We start from the raw sequence: 23532 nt of genomic DNA, 5'->3' as shown, positions 1-23532 counted from the left end.
CTGCACTGATACATCCCTGATAGCTACGGCCCTTCCCAGACTCCTGGTGAGAACCTGGGGAGTTTTTAGGGCGGGTGAAGGATGCAACCTCTGACTCTATCTACCCAGTGTCACCTTAAGGATTTTTGAGGTCCTAGGCATGACAAATTTCTGATGTTTTTGTGTGAGCCTGTTAAAGTTTAACACATAAGGAAGTATTGTTTGGCACCATACGTTCCGGAATTAGCAGTAAATTAGTAATAAAATTGGAATCTGTTACATAAAGAGGCCCCTAAAATATGTCTTACCTGGTGCCCCAGAATCCTTAAGTTGACCCTGCGTCCAGCATTGCCCCACTGACAACGGATATCCATTAAAACGTTTGATTACCTGCATTGTTTCGTAGTCACAGTTATGAAGAGGCTTAGTGTTGTGAATGAATCGGAGGAAGGAAGTCCTGTGGTGGAGGGGGGAGGCGTGTACGATTTCTGCTTCTATGTGCCTCAGAAGCGAGTTAGAACTTTACTCATCAGCCATGCTGCTGGACCCAGCCCCCCTGTGCTCTGTGCTGCTGCTCCTGTGCTGCTGCTTCGAGCCAGGTATGTAAGGTGTGCACATCCATGCCACGTTTCAGATTAAAGGGATCTCAGACTGCTCAGGAAGCAGGCTCAAGCCAGGAGTGGGTCGCCTCAGAGGTTGATGGAAAGAGCACCCACTGGGGAAATAATAGAACTTGTTGCTCAAGGGATTAGGCAGAAAACGAAAACACCCCTCAGTTTAACCACGTCCCGTATAGCTCTAAGCAAGTGGAGGAGGCAAATGAACCTGAGAGTCATTTGCGAGAATGCCCCCCGCCGAGGTAAATTCTGAGCTTCTTAAATTTCCATTTTTGTCCTTCTTTCTCTCCATTCTTTGTCATTTTCCATCTTGCTTTTATTTCTTTTTTCCCATCCTTTCTGGGGTTTTTTCAAGCCTTCCATCCATTGAATCTATCAACTTTTTACCCTTCGTTCCTCCCTCATTCTCACCAACAACTCACCCATCTCCCCCATCCTTCCATCTCTAACCCATCTATACATCACTCTATTTTTCTCTCAATTGTTCCTCTCTCCATTCATCCTTCTATCCATACGATCTTCACCCATGCTTATCTCCATCCAACCATTTCTCCATCCATCCCTTCATCCTCCTCTCATCCATCTATGTTTGCATCCATCCATCCATAGAGTGATAATTTTATCCATCTTCTTCATTCTTCTCTCCGTCCACCACTCCACCCTTCTCTCTATCCATCTCTGCCTTCATCCATTCATCCTTTTTAAGGTGCAAAGGTGTGTGTGTATGGCACTGGCAGCCTGATTGTGCACTAGCGCTACCAAAGAGAAGAACAGTACCATATCTCTGTAGATACTGAGCTCTCTCTCTCCCTCTCTCTCTCTCTCTCTCTCTCTCTCTCTCTCTCTCTCTCTCTCTCTCTCTCTCTCTCATGCAATGCAGGTCAGCACCTTTGGTTGCTGTGCCACGTTGCAAGACATTTTAGGAAATATTCCCCTACGTTTTTCTGTGCGTGAATACAAAAAGTGGGGAAACCTCATCATCAGCTTTGAGGGGACAGGAAAATTCAGGCGTTCTTCCTCCCTCCGGCCTTTTATAAGAAAAGAGAAGACAGCAGTGCCGGTGAATTGTAGATGTTTCAACCTGTTGATTTAGAGGCTTTCCCCCCGGGCAGTGTCTCATTCTGCGGTGTGGTCACTTCCAAAACAATATTTGAAACCAGAAAAACCGTGTCTCATAGTCACATCAGCCCTATTTGGTAGTCATCAGTGTTAAGAGATCGTCATGCTGAAAGAATGCAATAGGCTCTCAATCGAGGCTCTATCATGTCTCTGATACCTGTACTCACTTTTGAGGGTTGTCTGTCCAAATACTTTGTGTGAGATGAAGCTGCACTGCATAGAGCTCTTGAAGCAAAGGTTATCCTGGGATTAAAATTATAGTACGTTTAGTACTCTGAACTCTTTGGTGCCTAAGCTATTTACTTGAATCTTGATGGCTTATTGGTTGATTAGATGTTAGGTGTGTTGTCACATGGTCCTAGCTGCAACGTAGTTGGGTGCTTTTTCTGCACTTGTCCTTTGCATGAATGGATGAATGAATGAATCGCTGAATGAAAGTTTTACAAAGCACGATTGCCTAGGAGTGGGTGACCTGGACCTAGTACAGGTGAAGAAAAAGGCTGCGCTGCTAACTAGTACAAGATCTCAGAAAACATTAATGACTAAGACAGATATCTATTATCATACAGTTTTCAAGGGCGTAGCTTGGTCAGTACGGTTGGGGGGGTTGTGAGTACATATTTCCCAACGATCACGCTGGCATATAATGTTAAAATGCATTATCTGACAAATAGAGCACATGAGAGGGGCTTAAGGAGCAGTGAAGGGAGAGGAATGGGGATGTGTAGGATTACTAATTGAGAGAAACACAACGGGCATATTATCAGGAACAGCGTTAAAATTATCCCAGCTTTAGGGGCAGGAAACTGCAGCTAAAGTGGCGATAATGGGCTTGATAATAGGCCCTTGTGAATTCCCATAGGAGCCCATGTTCTGGTGTGAACCTGAGCTTCTCTGGGAATTCACAAGGGCATATAATCAATCCCATTATCTCCGCTTTAGCGGTAGTTTACTGCCGCTAAGGGGGCGATCACTTTAACATCGTTCTTGATAATATGCCCCAACATTTAGTAAAATAAACAACATTTCTGACGACTTCAAAACAGAGATGAGAGAGAGCGCATGTGTTTTTGTCGGTGTGTGCATTTAAAAATCCCAGGTGAAATCCCACAGACACCTCACCATACCTCACTGAAAGCACCTGAACCCAACTAATTACGAGAAAATAAATGTATTATGGAGGTATAACGCCCCCTCCCCAGCTAAGTCCCTGACAGTTTAGGTACCCAGGTTATAACGGAAACCAAATCTAGGTGCATTAAGCAACTGATGCTTTTCAATATTGGCAGGTAGGTGGTTGTTCACCAAGCTTTCAGCAATATTAGTCCCCAGAAGCACAGGAGAGATCAGTTGATAATGAGACATAACCCGTGGGTCAGGGGTAGGCCTCTAAAAGAGGGACAATGAGAGCCTTTTCCACGCGTCTGGCACTCTTCCAGAGGACAAGGAAGAATTGCAGATCTCCATAGGAGCTGGTGTTCACGTACTGGTCGCATTTGTGCTTCCAATCCTTATGCAAGGGTCAGAGCACTTTCAATGTAATCTGATATTTTATTGCACTGGGAACCAGTGGAGGCATTTTGAGGCTGGTGTCACAATAATGTAGTCTGAGGCTAATTCTTGCCGCCTGGTACTTAAGCGAATTTTTGGGGGGTTTAATTTAACATTATGCTTCAGTGGCCTAAGTACACCATCACTCTGACTCCTATGATATGAATTCGAGTTTGAGTTTGGGAGAGCAGGAGAGTGGCTCGTTTTAAACGAGTGCCCCTGGTCACAGCAGTAATGTTACTTGAACATGTGAAGTCAAACTTCCAGGTGATGTGCATTCTGTGATGGGGTTGGGGGTGTCTGCATAGCTAGGGATGAGACTGAAGGGAGTGGGATCTAAACATCTCAGGGCAAGGGTTTCAGTCTTGGCTTTGTTCCAGCGATGACGATTTGCCTGATCCACTGGTCCATGTGGACTCGGGACTTGTGGATGGTTGTCTGGTCTCCAGAGCCCTTCCCCAGTCTCATGTGAATTCAGTGTCATCTACATACACGTGAAAGTGCGCCTGGTGCTCCTCTGGCAAAGGTGCCCGAGATACCAAAATGTCATTGCCATGCAAGGTTGAGAAATGGACCCCATGGACACTTTGCATGCAGTCTGACCTGAGCAATTGCACCAGTTCAATTCTCGCTTCAGTTTATGAGGAATGAAGAAAAAGGCTACAGCAATCCATACCAGACAGTTTTGAAGCATCCTCACCAGTACCCCATAGTTCAATGTATAAAAGGCCGCTGAGTGCTTGAAGAGTGCGCTGATTATGCTGTCTGGGGCAGATTTATGTTAACTGGCGCATCCCCAGGGATGCGCCAGTTAACATGCGCCACAGTGCGCCACAGCTCCGCCAGCCATGGTGCGCCGCATTTATAATGCGGCGCACCATGGTGCAAAAACGGCACAGATGCGCGACGCATCTGTGCCGGAAATGTGGCGCATTGCTGGAGTTGCGTCGCAAGCGCGACGCAGCTTCAGCAAGGCTCGGGGGTGCCCCATTTTAACAATGCTGCATCAAGACCTACGCCTGCTTCAAGCAGGCGCAGGCTTTTGACGCAGCATTGGCTTAAAAGTGACTGAGTGAAATCTCATAGATTTCACTCAGCCACTTTTGCGAGGCGCACCTGCCCCGGAACGTCCACCCTGCGCCAGAACGCCCACAAGCGGCGCAGGGCTTTACAACGTGACGCATCTGCCTAGATGCGTCACGTTGTAAATCGTTCGTAGGGATGCGCCACGTTTACGCCGCCTTGCGTGACGCAACAGCGGCGTAAACGTGGCGCAAGGGCCTCATAAATCTGCCCCTAAGTATTTATATAGCGCTCGTACACCAAGGTTTCTTGGTGCTACAATTATAAAAACTATAGTTAAGGCCACAGGATTGTTTTCAGTTGCGTACATACACAAATGGGAACGGCAACGCAGCACGTTTCTGTTAGGTTTATTAGATGGATATTTAGAGCAAAATAAAAACAAGAGCTCCCACTTAACTTGTATTGTTTTTTATGTGGAATACCATCTAACTGACCTATGACCCCTATAACTTCAATAGTTTAAAAAGGAATAACCCTCATGACATTTTGTGACATTCTTAGATATACATTATATTCATTTAGACGTACTTCTTTAATAACACATTAATTCGATTTTTGCCTTATCAAAATGTTTTATATAATCACAATAAGTATTTTATTGCACCCTGCCCCTTTCCTCGTTCATACACTCATTTATACTCTAATCTCAATATAAAAATTAGTAATTCCAGCCCACATGAAGAGTCCCAAGAATGGGAACTCGTGTGTTTTGCCTGATCTGTGATCTGCCTGATTCATGGTACATTTTCAGCCTTGAGCACAGTCAAACGTGGCTTCATTTCAGTTCTTATCTTGATTAAAATAATAATTTTAGGCTGCTGTTGCTAAATGCCACGGTTACGAATGAATACCAAGATACCAAGGCTGCCCAGTCTTGATTTCACCCTGTGCCTCTATACTTCCTGTCTCTTTATGTCCCCGTTGCAGGTTCTTTAGAGCTGGCTTGACACCACAGCTACCCATAGAGCTATTATTGACAATGCTTTGAAATATTCACGCAGTGAGCATTAGCTCTGCCCTGAAAAGTATTTCTATCTCACCTAATGCTATTTGCTGTTTGGTGTATCCTTCTGCCTCCTATAGAGTTTGTTTCAGTACCTCAGTAACTATTTTACATCTAAAAAAACCTGAATCATCATGCATTATATTTCTATGTCAATTGATGTATTGTTTTTTCACTGCAGGAGACTATTTAAAAGTTTAAGTCAAGAGCCAATAAGCAGTTTTCTATCTTTCCCTTTTTCTTCCTTTCTATCTTTATTGTCTTTCTTTCTTTTCCTTCGGAATACAGTCAGATGATAGAAAATAAGTACTGGACCCCCAACAACCACTCCAAGCTTATTGCCATGCTCTCTATTATCCTTGCATTCATCTATTCATTCGACAACCAATTGAACTGTTCGCACATTCACTTAAGCCACATGCATACGTGTCAATCAATAAATAAATGATGTAATTTAAAGCAAGTTAAATAGCCTGACCTATTGGCTTTGCCTTATCTAACCTCTCCTTCATAATGCCTCTGCACGTTTCCACACACCACGCTTCTGTGTTACATTATCACTTTCAGTGTTGACTCTTCACATATGCATTGGAATTACAAAAAAGATGCCTGCCCTGCATAATGTGAATAGGGGCCCTTAGTCTCCAATGTCTCACAAATTTTCATTGGTCTTAGACTGAATGGGGCTCCCCGAAGAGTTAAGGGGCATCTGTAGGGTTAGTGTCCTCCCTGCACCACAGGGGCTTAAAGGGCTTGTGCTACGCTCCTGCCCAAACGAGAATATGAGCCCCCACTTCCTATCTCACTAATACACACATAACACCTACCTCTTTCTGTAGACCCCAGGTTTGAAATAACTGAGGTGTGACTTCCTGCTTACCAGGAATCTGCTGTCCACTCTTGCCATATACAACAAACCGCTGTCCACTCTGTGATGTAAAATATTGTTAAAAGAAACTTGCATGTTCACTGTTTTGCAGTCTGTAAAATGTGCAGATCATCAGAGCAATTTATCTCAAATCAACTATCAAAAATGGTTCGATATTAATGTGGCTGATATTTCTTTAGAGTCCTGTCACATCCTCTTTGGCCAGGCTTTAAAATGAAAAGATGTGAACTTCTTGAAGTCAACACAATACATTTTTTTTATCTTTTCAGCTTTTAGACTACTCTCCAGCTGGACAATATATGTATGTATTTTGGATTTATCAATAACCGTCTTAGCCTTAGAAAAAGTGAGCTGCTCTGCGTTTTATCCTATTCGCTAAAATAATAGAAAATGTGATCTAGGGGAAAAGCTACGGAACAGTCAGTCAAACAAGCTTTATTCAATTTAAATGAATCATTAAAGCACACAATACAAAAATTCACCATAAAAACACATTTAAGAAACAACAGGAGTCTTCACAATAGATATTGAAATAACAGCACCCTGGTTTGTTCAATAACAATTGGACAAATCCTTACAGAATACGCCAACCCTCCCTTAGCCATATTTCTTTCTTATTGCAATTGCTCCTCTTATAAAGTTTAAAACTGCACAGCAGGTGGCCTTTGAGTCGAAAGAGAGTAAACACCTATAACCGTCTGTATCAGAACAGGGTCGGAGAGACTTTAATATTGGAAGTAAATATGTAGCTCTTAGTGACGTGCACAAAGAACAAAACAGAGTACAGTGCAAAGTTCTCTGTGTTGTGAAGTTACCACATGAGCATGGACATAGGCAATTAGACCAACTGCATTGCTGTGGGAAAGCCACCAGAAAATGAACCAAGGACAGGCAGAATCTAGTCAGAAGAAATATATGTTGAGGATTCATCAAATGTACAAGAAAAAAACAGGGATGATTGATAACAATCGGTACAACCAAGTTATTCACTGATTTCAGCTGAATCAGCACTTGCAAGTGGAGTAAATGTGCCCTAGTGCGGTTTTGATAATAACTTTAGCTTGATGGGGCATATTAGTGGGGTTATTAAACAATTCAATCAGGACCAACTCCTGTAACATACACTTGAGGTAGTTGAATCATGGAATAGTATGAACATTAATGTGAGAGAGACAATCCAGTATAATGGATATAGTAAATTCCAGTTCAGGCGTATTACAAATCTTAGCCCATAGCAATAGGAGAGTGAGACCAACTCGATCCCCCAGTAACTTCAGGCCCAGTTCAACATGACAGAAGAGAGTTGACACACTTTTTGGTACCATCAAAAGTCTTCTGATAAGGTTATTCTCTATTATCTGGAGCTTAGAGCAGGTAATATGGCCCCACACCCCTGCACCATAAGTAACGATTGAAAGACACTGTGCCCTATAAAGAGTAGCAACTCTTTCACTAGCTTCTGACTCAGTTGAGCTGCAAATCTGAAAAGTGCCTTCATTACTCTTGATGTTTGCAGTGCTCTTAATCTAATTAGAGAGTCCAAGAAAGCTGAGAGTTAAAAACAATTCCCAAATATGAAAAACTGTTGACTTCTTAAATCTCACTGCCTGGACCACAAATACTTTGGACTTTGTTCTTTTGGGACCAACACCATAACTTACGACTTTTTATAATTTCTTTAAGATCCAAAGAGGCCATGAAACCTACAAAAGCGTCCAAAGATTTCTGTAGGCTGTTTGCTGTCCTTGCAATGAGGACAGCATTGTCTGCGTATAGCAAGAATGCAATACAATTTTTCCCGATCTTAGGAGAATCAAAAATGTTTCCCAACAAATGTGCCACCAGTCCATTTATATAAAAAAGAAATAAGAATGGGGCAAGGATACATCCTTGACAGACTCCTTCCATAGATAATATGGACCTGGTTTTCTCACCGTTAATAACATGGCAAATCTTAACTGTAGTGTCTGAATGAAGCCTACGCAATATAAGGACGAAAGGTGCCTCTTCTCCCATGTCTCCCAACATGGTCCACAATCTGTCAAGATTGAAGGAATCAAACGCACAGGATAAGTCCATGAAGGCACGACGACTGAGTACTTCATGGACTTGTACCTGCTAATAATCTGTGACGAATTGAGGCACTGTTCTACTGTCCCATTCTTGGTCTAAAACCGTATTTGCTTTTTTGCAAAAGGTGGAAGGCGCACTCATTGAAATATCACAAAAGGCGATGTTTATAGTCCATCACGGAACGAAATGCGTTGGCGGTGTGTGTTTACCAGGCAAATTGCCAAAATAAAGAAGATACTTGTTTGGACTATAAACATCGCCTTTTGTGATATTTCAATGAGTGCGCCTTCCACCTTTTGAAAAAGCATATTGACCGGAACTGTGCCCTTGAACGACGGGCATTGGAAGTGTGCTGCACCACAACAATATTTGATTTTACCGTTGTTTTGGTTGTGCTGAACCTTGGTCAGGTTGCTCTGTTCTTTTTTCTTAAATCTAAAACCATATTTGGTTTGTGACAATATATTATTCTCAACTGTACAAACTTCTAAATAGGCTAAAAGAACCCTCCACAATACCTTTACCATTGAATCAATCAACAATATGGGTCTATAACACCCAGGGCATTTTTTTCCCCCTTCATGAAGAACGGGAACCACTATAGCATCTTTCCATGAAACAGGAAAAGGTTCAACAATCGCAGCCCTAATGTCAATCGCTACCTCATCTACTGAAATAGATATACTGAAGTGGATTGCTGGTTCTAGAGATTGGGGTTCTTTTACTCCTAGTCCTGCCTGGGCACTTGTTATATTAAAAGGATTAAAAATAAGGTTTACATGTTCCACCCAAGTCTTCCCTAGGATCAAAGAATCCAATTTTTGGGAAGGGATGCCTGCAAATATTGGGTGGTTAATAACGTCCCAGAACTTTTTCGAGTCCATCAGAGCACTTGCTGCCTGTAATTGTTAAAAAAAAGAACCCTGGCCTGAACCCACCCTTCCTCTGTTCAACCGTAGCTTTATAATTCTTTCCCAGGACCTTCACTGGGCTGTCATCCCGAGGGGGGGGGGGGGGGGGGGGCTGAAATCACCTTTTAGGTTTTTGTATGGCTTTGAACAAGCCCTATTCAGTCAACAAGCTAGGGGGTTTCTCCTCAGGGTGAGAACATTTCACTGTCAAATCAGCTGACACGACAGTGCACACGGCTTGAGAGTCCTGCATGATAACCTCTGGGGAGGAATCATGACTTAAACAGCTGATTATAAGATCCAGGTTCTCACAGATATGTTTCTACTCAAATGCCTGCTGGCTTACCCGGTCCCATTTCAGCTTTATTCCCTGTATTGTATCATATTTACTTGGAACATCAGGCGATTGAATGTTGCCATTCTATAATTTAAAAGATGCTGTTAGGGGGTTATGATCACTGGAACAGTATGATAAGACCTTGTGATCCTCCAACAAATTAAGAAAACTACTAGATAATAGCATATAATCAATAACACTTGCATGACCTCTTACCACATATGTTGGACATTGTCCACTAATGTCATTTACACAACCCTTTAAAGACAGTAAATCATTTTAATGCCACAATTCTGTATAACGCATCCCCATATATTGAGTGGGTAAAATGAGACATTGACTGCCCCTCTATATTTTCCATCCCACACACTCGAGGTCCACTATAGTTACACACAGTGCAGTTATAATCCCCATTCCACATAACACAGAGTGGGTGTCTCATAGTGGTTGCATCTGCTCCATGGGGATTACACTGCTCAAAAATGTTATGATAAGAATTTATAATTAACAGGTCTACAGGGCCTTATTTACAGAGTAAACCTATTTGGTACAATGGAGAGGAGCAGATTATTCTAATTTTTATCACCATATGCTTAACAGCGACTAACAGTGCCAATCCTTCCTGATATTGCTGGAATCACTGGGGCATTGAATGAGCGGTACCTATTTATATGAAAGTCAACTACTGACCATGACTCCTGAAAACAAATGAAGTCAAATTTGAATACAAATGAAACCCAATCTTCATTACTCAACTTTGAATTAACCCCCGCTATGTTCCATGATGAAACAGCAAAACAGGGACCCGAATAACTGGGTAATATAGGAATTTCTTCTGTCTGCAAACGAGTCCGTTTCTGTACAAATCATTGCATTTGCTTGTGCCTGAAATTGTAAATTTGCATAGTATAAATACGTAAAAATACAATGTTCAGTGGGCTACGGATGTTCCCACTCGCCACCGATCACTTCTTGGTTCTTGTAACATGGTGTGAAATGGGTGCAACAGTTTTCTCTGTGTGTAGCCTATTTGAGATTCTCCTGCTACTATAAACATGTGCTATGCTCCTAGGAGCAAGGTGTGCACTATACCAAATACCCAAACTACTGCATAATACCATTTCTCACACCTGCATAACACTGAAGCAACCTGCGTTATTGGATCAAGTGACCCCCACACCGTGAGTCCTCTGGATAAAAAACTGTTTCCGGGACGGTCAGATATCAAGATTAAGACATTGACGTCTGAGGAGCAGCACACATAAAACAATATTTTGAATCTCTGCTGCAGGTTTGCGCTGCAAACTGTTTGCCTCGTTTCACAGGAAACCCTTGCAAAGTGCATATGAGACACCATGCTGGTGCACTAAACAAGTGGGCTGCAAGTTTAAGGGCACGGAAGTGCCTTCTTGAACCTTTGCACAGAACAGTGGAAATGTAAGCATCCTCAGAGCCACTTCACTGCAGACACGGAAACAATCAAACAACATTGATGTTGGCCCAGAGCAGACACAGGGCCTGCTTTAGAGTTTGGCGGACGAGGTTCTTCTCTGTGGCAAATATAACAGAATTTCTCATCTGCTGTATTACAAGTACATTATATCCATGACACTTACAATAGGGTGAATGGGATAGGTATCATGTTTGTAACACGTCTGCCACACTCTAAGGGCCTCATTTATGAGAAATGACGCATCGCTGCGTGAAAGCAGCAATGCGTCACTTCTCAGTGCGCACTCCTTGCGACATACCTGATGTGTCATATTTGATGTATGACGCATCATGTCGCAAGGAGTTACAGATACGTCAGTATTTCTGATGCATCTGTATGACGCAAAAGCGAGGCATTGCTGGAGAGTGTCACAAAAGTGACGCAACTCCAGCAATGCGTCCTTTCACACGGGCAAGCCCCATGTGAAAGGGCCTGCGTCAGTCTTACGTCTGCTGTGAGGCAGGCGCAAGATTTTGACGCAACGGCATCCTAGAAGTGACGCAGTGATTTCTCACGGATTTCACTGCGTCACTTATACGAGGCTTTTTGCGGGGGACGCCCCCCTGCCTGCATTATACCCTATAATGTAGCACAGGGGTTTACAAAGTGAAGCATCTGCTCAGATGCGCCACTTTGTAAATAGTGTGCAATAGGAGGTATGTTTTACACTGCCGATTTGTCACAAAAGTGACGCATCGGAAGCGCAAAACTGACGCAAGGCCTCATAAACGAAGCCCTAAATCTCTAAAACTCTAAATCAGGCTAGAGTCAGCAGAGTGGTTCAAGTCAGTTCTTCCCTTTGGAGAAGGCATCAGCTCCATGTACGCTCACACCTTTATGCACAGATCAGATTCCTGTTTGGAAAATACTTTCTTAAATGTGGACCCTTATCAGGCTCACAGCAGGTTAGACAAGTGCCAGTATCCAACAAGCATTTACAATGCAATAGGTCTCGCAATGACATTATTTTGAGCTATTGGTATTGTATATGTAATTGTTTTTTTTTCTTCCCTTCATGAAGCATTAATCAAATGGTGTAATGCAAAATGGCAATAGCTCACTTTGTTGTAATTGTGAAATCTATTGCATTACATTTGTACTAGTGTCAGTTTTGAACTGTGTTGGAGGCCTATTAAATGTTCTTCCCAGGTATGTACCCTTACATGATGGTGTGTGGTGATCAGAGCTGGACTTTTCTCAGATAGCGCCCTGGGCTAACCCAAACTTAGCTCCCCAACCTACTTGTCCTCTTTAATGGGCTGTGATTCAAACATTGTGAGGAGTAGAACGAAGGTGAAGGGGCGAGTAGTTTGCATATATGTACCATGCGTTTCCTTCAATACAGTGAAATATCCAGACACTGTATTCTGCATCACAACCCCACTCCATGACAATTGTAATTAAAAAGTAGAAATAGCATTTTCTTTCGTCTTGCTAACTGAAATGGCGCCCTGGTAGCTACGGAAAAAAAAATAGCCCAGCACAGACGTTAGCCAAGGGGAGGGAGATGAGCTGACGTGCAGGGTAAACAGTGCTGAGAGCAGGGAGCTCACTGCGCCTCAATCATGGCAATCTTTCGCTATCCATACCAGTACTTTGGGAGCTGGGAGTTTGCTTGCAGTACGGCAGGTGACCGGACTTGCTACATTATTGCCTCCATTGGCCACTACAAAGAAATGATAACATGGGGCGCGTGCTCGTGGGTGCTGCACGAGCTGCCAAACCTGCTGCATATTTGTGAAGGGCCCACACCAAGTGAACCCTTTGAGGTACCCCATATTTGCGATGCACGAGGGAGGGCAGAAAACTACCATGGCTTCCGAAACTAACTTTTCGTTCTCATTGATTGCCCTAGTTCAACTTTTCGTGGCTTAGCAAAAGTTGACAACCACACCACGAACTAATGCAAAAAACTAAAGGAAGAGTGTAAAAGTCATTACAGCTGGATTGCGCCCATTCCCGGAACCGTACCATGCCAATGTCTCTGCATTACTACACACAGCCAACAGTCATTGTTTTTGTGGTGGTTGTTGGCCGCAGTTTTATTTTACATTACATACGTCATATTTGTACAATTCCCCTGGACACCTTCTCGGTCCGGGGTCATAAATCATTATCATGCATTATCCCAATTGGTTATCACTCAGTGTCATTTGGACATCATAAATCATGGGTCATAAACCACTGGGTAGCATAAATCATTCTGTCACAAATCTGTCATCATTTTGTTGCCATAAATCATTTTGCATGGGCATCATAAATCACCAGCCATAAATCATCGGCTGGCCATAAATCACTGGTTTGTATTTTGCTCATTTGAATATCATAGGGGTCGTAAATCACCCGGACAGCTTGTAGATTGTTCTTTGTTGTTTTCCATGCACCTTTGCGTGTGGGGGGGTAGCCTTTTCCCGGAGCCAGACCACAACTCGCTACCTTGCTAGTCTCTCCTGCACCCTGCCGTCTGGTGGGGGCTGGGCTGCAAGTGCCGTCTCTGTTTGCTACCCCGATTTTATGTCAGGCATACTCACCCAGCCGTAAGGCATCCCAGAGTGAGTGGCCCTCCTTCTACACACCGGTCTGTCAGTGTGTTTCCATTACCAAACCAATACACCTCTTGTTTCCGCCCCTTTTGGTTAGATTTGCTCTCTCTTTGCACTCTCATCGCATGGGGATAGCCTCTTCCCGGAGTTAGGCCTCAGCTCGCTACCCTTTTGAACTCTTTTGTGCCCTGCTGTCCGGCGGGGGCTGGGCTGCGAGTGCCGTCTCTGTTTGCTACCCCCTGTTGTTAGCCCACTTCACTCAGCCGTGAGGCATCCCAAAGTGAGTTGCACTACTCCCGCACACTGCCCGGTGTGTCTCCTTCGCCAATCATTGCACCCATAGTCCCGTTCGTCCCTGTCAGCACTGCAAGGCTGCTGTTGTAGGTGTGGGTGGGTGAGACTCCAAAATCGTTGGTGCCGCTTCCCCCAGCTCACTGATGTAAAAGGTGAGCTGCCCATGGGGAGCGTTGCCTTATATCCCCCTCCCCTTTCCTTCTTCCCTTTGTTCTTGGGGAGGGGGAAGAGATGGCCTTGTACACTTTTTGCAGCGCAGCGATTCATGGTGGCGCTGACCAGCGCAAACCGGATCTGTTCCTTGTGGGGCATGGGCGGCCGTTGTGGCGCAGCCCTTGAGGCCCCCTTTGTGGGCGGCCTCTGCTATAACAGCCGCACTGCGCCCATTCCCGGAACCGTACCATACCAGTGTCTCTGCATTACTACACACAGACAACAGTCATTGTTTTTGTGGTGGTTGTGGTCACAGTTTTATTTTACATTACAAACGTCATATTTGTACAATTCCCTGGACACCTTCTCGGGCCGGGGTCATAAATCAATATCATGCATTATCCCAATTGGTTATCACGCAGTGTCATTTGGACATCATAAATCATGGGTCATAAATCACTGGGTAGCATAAATCATTCTGTCACAAATCTGTCATCATTTTGTTGCCATAAATCATGGTCATAAATCATCAGGATGTCATAAATCATTCTGACACAAAGCTGTCATAATTTTGTTGTCATAAATCATTTTGCATGGGCATCATAAATCACCAGCCATAAATCATCGGCTGGCCATAAATCACTGGTTTGTCTTTTGCTCATTTGAATATCATAGGGGTCGTAAATCACCCTGACAGCTTGTAGATTGTCCATCACCACCCCCTTTTGTACCGCTTTTGGCTGCCATAAGTGTGGCAGGGTATGCTCAGACGTGAGTCCCTTGCTCACTTTGCCACTGGATTCAAGCAAGCCGGGCTGAAGACAGCTGGAATGCCAGAAACCGGTCCTCGGAAGCCTGTTTCCGGTCCAGGGAAGACATGACTTGGCAGTTCGGGCTGGACTGTTCCCATGAGGCACAGGGTCAAACTGATTTGCATATAGCCATGTCTGAACTGGGGTGGCAGAGTGGGCTAAAGAACAGTGATGGATTAAACCCAGATCTTTTGACTGGGTGTGAGTGTTTGATTGATTCAGATGCTCCGTCCATCACCACCCCCTTTTGTACCGTGTTGTGTGGAGGTGCCAAGAGCACAGGGCACTCTGGTGACGTGATGTGAACTGATGGATCAACACTTGGGGAAATCTGCAAAGGGCCTATAAGTTCAGCTGCTCCTGCTAAGGGGAACACAGCTAGAAGAGGCTATTCTTTAGTTAATGTGTGCTGGTGCGACCCACCGGCACTTAACTGAGATGCCCACGACTCACTGAGCCCCATATTTAGAAAAACAAAGCCTGGGGCACTGAATAAAGAGGAGAGCTTGCAGGGGCACTGCTTATTCTGACAGTTCCTAAAAGACTCCAGTGCCTTTTGCCACCCTGTTCTGCTTATTCTAGCGGGTGATTTTCAGAAATGAAAAGCAGTGACCGAAATAAGTGGAAGAGGATGGCAAAGGTCACTGGAGAGTAGTTCAGAATCCCTAGGACACAGAGCGAAGGGCATAATTCATGTTAGCCCAGCAGGGGCAGTGGCGCCAGTCCTCATGGGTATAAGTGGCCCACTGCGCCCTAATTGTGTCTGTCCTTTACTACCTAACAGTGATACATTTTCCTGTTTTACCCAATATTTTCACAATATTCTTGGGGAGAAATTTAGTGCAACTGGGCAAAACTAGCGGAAGAAGTGGATGGCACGAGTAATTGATGAGGACAGCAGCATCTCAAGAAAAATTATGAGCACATTCACCCATGCCTGTATTTACATAATAAGGGCCATATTTATGACGTCTTGGGTTCGCTTTTGCAGCACGCAATGTGGTGCAAAAGCAATGCAACCCCTAAGATACGATTTATCCAGCCATGCAAGGGGCCCATGCGTGGCCCTGAGCTACTTGATAAATCCCAAGTAACGTAACGCAGCACTGTGCGAATCGCATTCTGCGGCTCACATAGAAAGAGGAAAATGCCTCTTACGATTGTTTTTGTTCAGGACGTTTCCCTTCCTGCAATAAAACAATCCTGCTTACAACGCAGGCACCCTTGCACCATGGTGCAAGGGTGCCTGTGTGGTGCAAGGGTGCCTGTGTTTGTGCTAGGCAGCACATTGTGCGCCAGTGCTGGAAAAAGGCAGACGTGCACCAGATTGTGTTAAATATGGTGCATTCCTGCCCTTTACCTGTCATGCAGCGGCGCAAAGTCATTTCTTTATAATGGTCCTAAGTATTGAGGCTGCCCAAAGAAACTGTGTGCCACCAAGCTAGTGTCTTGGAAACCTCTTCTGGAGGAATATATTACAAGAATACATTGTGAAAAGTGCATTCTGTGTCCATCCACACCATTAGGCAGTTTTTAACCACCGAAGATTGAGCCCTACTTTCTGAAAGCTATGACTCTGTGAGAGTAACTGATAAAAATCCTTGGTGCCTTGCTACCACCTAGTTTTATAAACAGATATGGTCTTCTCTGTTTTGCTGTAGACAAAAAGCTACTCCATTGTGGCACAGCTACTACCTTATTCTTCTCAGAACCCAACATCCACTCCCTCATTGCTGCACCCCTGCCATCACCCTCTCAAATTTGCTTTGTAAACATTTGGTGGCATTCTTGTCAGGAAAATCAATGACATCTCTTGTGACGTTGAGACCACCAATATGATGGCCTCCCCACCACATATGGGGGCATATTATCAAGGGGGGCGATAGGCAATTTTCGCCGCTTTAGCGGCTATTTGTGGCTGCTAAGCGGCGATAATACTATCGCCCTATTAGCAAGCAGTCGCCAACAGCAGTTAGCGACAGCTTGTAGGCGATAGCGAGCGGTTTGGTGCCCACTTTGCATGTCAGCGATATTTATCGCTAAGGACATGCAAAGTGGGTGTACCCAACCTGTTGGCGACTGAAAGCAGTCGCTAACATCGCTATCGCCTATTAGCAACACAGGCGTAGCGATGGAAAGATTCGCGCTAAGCGCGAATATCTCCAACAACTCACACCTCTTCAGACCAGTTCTTAGCCATTATATCCAATGGGAGGTGGATATAATGGCTTAGACCCTGTTAGCGATAATATCGCTGTATTCTCAGCGATATTCACAGATTTTGCCGCTATCGCTGGGAATTTTATCGCTTTTGAGATAAACGCTGCTAATAGCACGTTATCTCAGCGATAAAATCCCGTAATGCGCGGCAATAAAAAAATTGCTGCTAACCCTACTTAGCGATAAATATCGCGATTTGTTGATAATATGCCCCTTGATACCTTCCTGTAGCCAGATGGAAAGAATTGACTCTCTTCCAGCTATGACCATAGGGTAGGTATTAGATAGGTATAAATCTGACCTCTCAGTTGACCCAGTCTCGATCATTAAACAGCTAGGATCTGCCTTTACTACGGGAGGCTAAGAATGACTCCTTTAAAAGGGCACTGATTTCTCCTTTGCTTTAGAAAATGTTTCTCGATTCCCATGATTTGTAAAAATACAGTCCCATCATCTTGCTGTCTGCCTTCACTAAGTTGATGGCATCTGGCCAAATGGCTGCTGAAACTTCTGGAAAGTACGGGCACGCTTGTGTCACAATGCTGAACTTGTGATTATAGTCACTCTTGAAGAGCTCTTTAAAATTAGAGAGCTCAACAATCCAGGCGGCCTCTTGCTAGACCTGATGAGGACCTCTGATCGTGCTCTTTGGTGGAGAGCCAACCTGCTGGTCAAGGTTGATCTGCCCATCTCCTACAGGCATGCAACCTTCTCTTGCTGCCCAAATTAGGAATCCTGGTGCCTGGTTTGACAACAAATATCTTTAAAATGCCATATCCAAAAGCCCCTTAGCTCTTGCCTTCTCACTCTTTGCATGCTGAGGAAAAGTCTTCCATTCCTCTCTCCTGACGAGCAAATGCCTGCAATAGGTACCCTGATACTTTACGGTTTGGACCAGAGGCGTAACACAGGCCCTGCAGCCCCTGTGGAAAAGGCGGGCCCCCAACTCTTCAAGTGGTCTCCATTCAGTCCAAGGCCAATAAATATCTGTGAGCTATAGGAAACTCAGGGGCCCCTCATCACAATCTGCAAGGAAGCCCCATCATTTTCCCTTATGCCACTGGTTTGCACTACTGTAGCACCTCCTATTTGGGATTTCTGTAGGGTGACCAGGCATCTCAGATTTGTCTGGACAGTCCCGATTCTTTTACCAGCTGTTCTGGCAGATTTCTGTAAATTTGATTCATGCCCCGGTTTTTGGAGACAATTAACTTAGAGCAATCGATGCAAGTTTGTATGTTGGTAAAGCAGTACTAGCTATCGGTTTATAAAACAAAGCAATTTAATTAACAGATAAGATACTAATTTTAAAAATTGCATTTTATTTATTTCCTCAGTGCCACGTTGTGCATGTTTCTGTTTAGATGAGCGCTGTCATTGTGCCCTTCGGTTGATGTGAAGTTGTAGTCCTTTTACAATTTCTGCAAATTTTCCCAGTTTTTGGATTACAAAACCTGGTCATCCTAAATTTCTGGCTTTACAGATCAAAAAGTCACAAGCCATTCAAAATATGACCGCACCTGTGGTGTTGGTAATTTAGATAATGGTTCTTCTGATCACTTTCCACAGGCTCCCTTCTCTTAGTTGGATTCAATCTCAGGTGCATGCTTTGTGTACAAGACGTAAACTGTCCTCTAATTGGATATTTCGCCTTCCAGATGTTTGCTACAGCTGTTTCGTCGTTTTCCTAATTCCTTGTTTCAACAAGCACTGGGAAAGGCAATAGGTCTTTCCTATGTGAGCTGTTGCCTTTGTCAATTGTTTGTAGGCCTTTTTAAGCACAGTAGCTGTGCAGCATTACAGCAAGTTTAAAAAAAAAAAGAGTATGACATGGCCAGCACAGCTAAATCACAGCGCTTTTTAAAAAAAGTTGCTGGCAGAGGCATCTTTGAAAGAGGGAGAGAGTGCAACACTTAAGAGGACGATGATTCCCATTCCACCCTCCCGCCAAAAAAATCAAGCATTTGCAATGCAATAGGTCTCCAATTACTGAAAGTTTGAGCTATTCGCATTTCTAATAATAATGCAATACCAAAAGCTCAAACTTTCAGTAATTTGAGAGCTATTGCACTGAAATGGATCATGGCACCCGTGCTTTAGCTTTAAACATCTTAAGCTAAAGCGTGGGTGCCGCGATTGTAACAAAAGTAAACAAATAGAAAAAAATGTCAGCTGCTCCATTTCTATTTGTTTACTTTTTGTTACAATGACGGCACCCGTACTTAGGCTTTGCACATCTTCAGCTAAAGCGCTGGTGCTGCAATAGCTTCAAAAGTAAACAAATAGAAAAATAAAGCAGTTTCTTTTTTATTTCTTTACTTTTAAAGAAATTGTGGCCCCCACGCTTTAACTTAAGATGTTTAAAGGTAAAGCGCAGGTGCTACCATTGTGTCAAAAGCAAATAAATAGAAAAAATGGCATGCAGCCGCTTTGAGGATCGCAATTAAAAAAAAGGTGCGCCCACCATTACTCCAGCCGAGGCTGCTGCGCTGGTTATTTTATTTTTAGGTCTCGCCTGTCGATGCGCATGCGCATCGAGCAAGCGAGACTATTGCGAGTTATCCACTCTTTATCTACACTGCAAGGAATCGTGGCGATTCCTTGCAGTGCCCATGACTTTTAAGGTCAATGCGCATGCGCATTGAGCTTATGCGCATGCGCATTGACCTTAAAAGCGTGTGCGCGTGCACGTCCGTCTTTGTTTACCCGCTCCGCCCCCTCCCGCCGTGTCGCATTTCTCCTCCCCCTCCCCTCTCTTCCTTCCGTCTAACTTCCTTCCGTGTAACATCGCCGCAACGGTCACATCACTCGTCTTTCCTAACACTAAGGCTAACCCTCCGTCCTCCAAGCCCACCCCCCCCTCCCCCGGTAACACTCCACGCGGTTTGCGTCCCTCGCGCAGCTCACCCGCTCCGCCCCCTCCCCTTCCCGCCGTGTCGCAGCCTACAGCAAGACTGACGCTTTTCTTGCATTTAAGTCCGTACACCTAGAGATGTTTGTGCGTCCCCAAAAAGTACTGACTTCAAGAACATGGTAAGCATAAACGTGGACTCATAAAGGGTGCTTTCTGTGTGAAGCTGCCCTGCGCCTGCTGTCAGGTCAGATCCCAGGGTCGAGTGTCCGTGTCCAGGGATGCTCCATGCTCGGCACAGTACTTCCAGAGCCTAGGTGATGTGTGGTCGTGTGTCAGGTAACGATGGTGGCTCTAAAAATAGATGTGATAACCGAGAGGGACAATAGGAGCTCGCAGTGATAACTTTTCAGTGAAAGGTGAAACTAGGTCAGCAGCCCAGTTGCGTAAGCAGCTGCTCTGGATTCCCTGCCCGCATGTGAACTCGTTGTGTAACTCGCATGCTAACAAAGACATCACATGGGCCAGGCTCAGGAAACTGCCGAATTTTAATGACTACTAACTCGCATCTTCTGCTCTGCTTGTCGACTCGTTGTGTAACTCGCATGCTAACAAAGACATCACATGGGCCAGGCTCAGGAAACTGCCGAATTTTAATGACTACTAACTCGCATCTTCTGCTCTGCTTGTCGAGCAGTCGTCATTTCCATAGAATGACTACAGAACAGTACTAAGTATCAGGGCCCAAACTAAAATTGTTATATTTATAGTGGGCTGCGGAAATCATTACATTGCCCACTTCTCTCTTGAAAACATGCATGGCCACTGCTTGCTGTGTAAGATCGCTGAATATCACCGACGAGGCCATCTCCACGGATAATGGGAAGACAGGGTGCTTCCTGGGCTAATGATCTGGTGTGAAACAGGCAGGCCCAAGCTGTAAACTCGACTTCTCAAGATCACGGAATGGTGGATCCTGATAACAAACTCTCTCTCCCTGTGCTTCTGTACTTTTGTTTGCACGGATTAATGGGACTTAACAATAGGATGCTCTATGAAATAATGGACGTTTACATGGACAGTTTAAACCCCCTATTGATTCAGTATGTGTGCTCACGACCCAACTTCTGCACCGTATGATACTTATTGTATAGTAAGCCGCAGCAGTACATTGTTTTGGATTACTAAAAAGCATTTTGATTTCGTAAACTTTGAACGTTAACTGGTAAGGATGTCTGGTAATTCACTCACTCTCACTCACCCTCACTCTCACTCACCCTCACTCACCCTCACTCTCACTCACCCTCACTCTCACTCACCCTCACTCACACTCACCCACCCTCACTCACCCTCACTCACCCTCACTCACCTTCACCCTCACTCACCCTCAACCCCTCACCCTCACTCACCCCCACTCAACCTCAACCCCTCACCCTCAACCCCTCACCCTCCCTCACCCTCACTCACCCTCAACCCCTCACCCTCACTCACCCTCAACCCCTCACCCTCAATCCCTCACCCACACTCACCCATACTCACCCCCACTCACCCTCACTCACACTCACACTCACCCACCCTCACTCACCCTCACCCTCACTCACCCTCACTCACCCTCACCCTCACTCACCCTCAACCCCTCACCCTCACTCACCCTCAACCCCTCACCCACCCTCAACCCCTCACCCTCAACCCCTCACCCTCAACCCCTCACTCACCCTCACTCACCCTCACCCTCAACCCCTCAGCCTCACCCTCACTCACCCTCAACCCCTCACCCTCACTCACCCTCACTCACCCTCACTCACCCTCACCCTCAACCCCTCACTCACCCTCACTCACCCTCACCCTCACTCACCCTCAACCCCTCACCCTCACCCACCCTCAACCCCTCACCCACCCTCAACCCCTCACCCTCACTCACCCTCAACCCCTCACTCACCCTCACTCACCCTCAACCCCTCACTCACCCTCACTCACCCTCAACCCCTCACTCACCCTCAACCCCTCACTCACCCTCACTCACCCTCACCCTCAACCCCTCAGCCTCACCCTCACTCACCCTCAACCCCTCACCCTCACTCACCCTCACTCACCCTCAACCTCATGCTAAAGATTTACAAAAAAACCCATAAACAATTCTAAAAGCACTAACTCTAATGCTGCGAGACCTATTGCATTTCTAATGCTTGTTTTTAACTTATTTCTGGCTGTAATATGTCACCGCATTCGACACGGTGAACCATGCCAATCTCCAATCCTACTCCCACTCCCTCGGATGCTATCTCTGTTACTTTTTTTTATTTCTGTGGTTAATAAGTGCAATGATGCTTCCGTGTGACTGCACTCTATAAATAAAAAACAATTTTTTTTTTACCCCCATTCTTTTGGAAGAGATAAAACGGATAGAGTTAATCTAACTATAATTATTAAATCCTTTATCAAGTTTTCTTCATTTTTGTATCATTTCTTAATACATAATTATCTTCTTTCTTAGTGTGGTGTAGACATTCTATGGGGGCAGATTTACAATAACTAACGCATCCGTGCATATCAGCAGGGATGCGTCATTTATTGTGCGCCATGCCTCCGCCACCATTGATGCGCTGCATTTACAATGCGGCGCACCAATGAGCAAAAATGGCACAGAATCCTTAGGCCTGCTTCAAGCAGGTGCAAGGTTTTGACACAGCATGGGCCCCAAAGTGACTGAGAGAAATCATTGTAGATATCACTTAGCCACTTTTAGGAGGCGTTCCCGTGGCGGAATGCCCCCCCCCCTCCCTACGCAGGAGTGCCTCCTTCTGGCGCAGGGCTTTACAACGTGATGCATCTCCCAGATACGTCACGTTGTAAGTACCCCGCACAATGGCGCTTCTTTAGCGCCACCGCTGCATCACAAAAGTGACGCAAAGGCGGCGTAAAATGGGTGCAAGGGACTTGTAAATCTGCCCTTACGTTCTATGCTGAACACATCTTTGATGACTTGTTGATGGGCTCACATGCAATAATATTTCTCTTAGGAAAACTTTAATGCTCTAGCAGTGCCTCTTAAAGGTGGGCCAACATACAATTAGTGACATTTTAGTGTCACAGGTTTTTAACTAATTTTTGTGAGTTTCTTTTTAGGGATCTTTAGCCCTTAGAAAGGGCAATTCCTCTCATTAGCTACAGTGACAACCTTCACTTAACATATAAATGAAAGGTGTCACATGTCTTCTTCGTAGAGCTACAAAGTGGAGAAAATAATTATATTGCCAAGGAGGTTTGTTTGTGATTGAACATTAAGAGCCTTACAAGAGTTGGGAAGCAAGACACCAAAACTACCCAGAGACACTTTGAAACTCTGAGGTGAGTGATGGATGTAGCCAAACATAGGGAAATTGGAAGTGTTCTGACACATTGTTTTCAAATATAATCTCGCTGATCTATGAGTAGAACAGGGAGTTATAGAAAAGTGGTTGAATAGCTGACTTGCAAAATGGAGACGTTTTTCATTTATTACAATTACGGATTTCAAATCAACCTCCTTTCTAATGAGAGTCTCTGGCAAAACACTCCCTGATATTTATAGAGTGCTGGCTTACAGCACTCGTGAAGTATTA

At 44.7% G+C, this 23532-nt stretch overlaps 1 protein-coding gene across 1 annotated transcript in view; it reads left to right on the top strand.

Annotated features, from left to right (window-relative positions):
- The first annotated feature begins 499 nt into the window (after window positions 1-499).
- The window catches only part of LOC147702047 (uncharacterized), a 72999-nt gene continuing 49966 nt past the window's right edge, over window positions 500-23532 (top strand). Inside the window, exon 1 of the mRNA XM_086928745.1 lies at window positions 500-578. Within this exon, the coding sequence (XP_086784871.1) occupies window positions 515-578 (64 nt within the window). The 5' untranslated portion in view covers window positions 500-514. The remainder of the gene's footprint in view (window positions 579-23532) is intronic.

Source organism: Lissotriton vulgaris, chromosome 7 (genome assembly GCF_964263255.1).
Source record: "Lissotriton vulgaris chromosome 7, aLisVul1.2, whole genome shotgun sequence".
Lineage (NCBI taxonomy): Eukaryota > Metazoa > Chordata > Amphibia > Caudata > Salamandridae > Lissotriton > Lissotriton vulgaris.
Note: the sequence above shows the minus strand (reverse complement) of the source record. Positions and strands in the feature narration are given on the sequence as shown.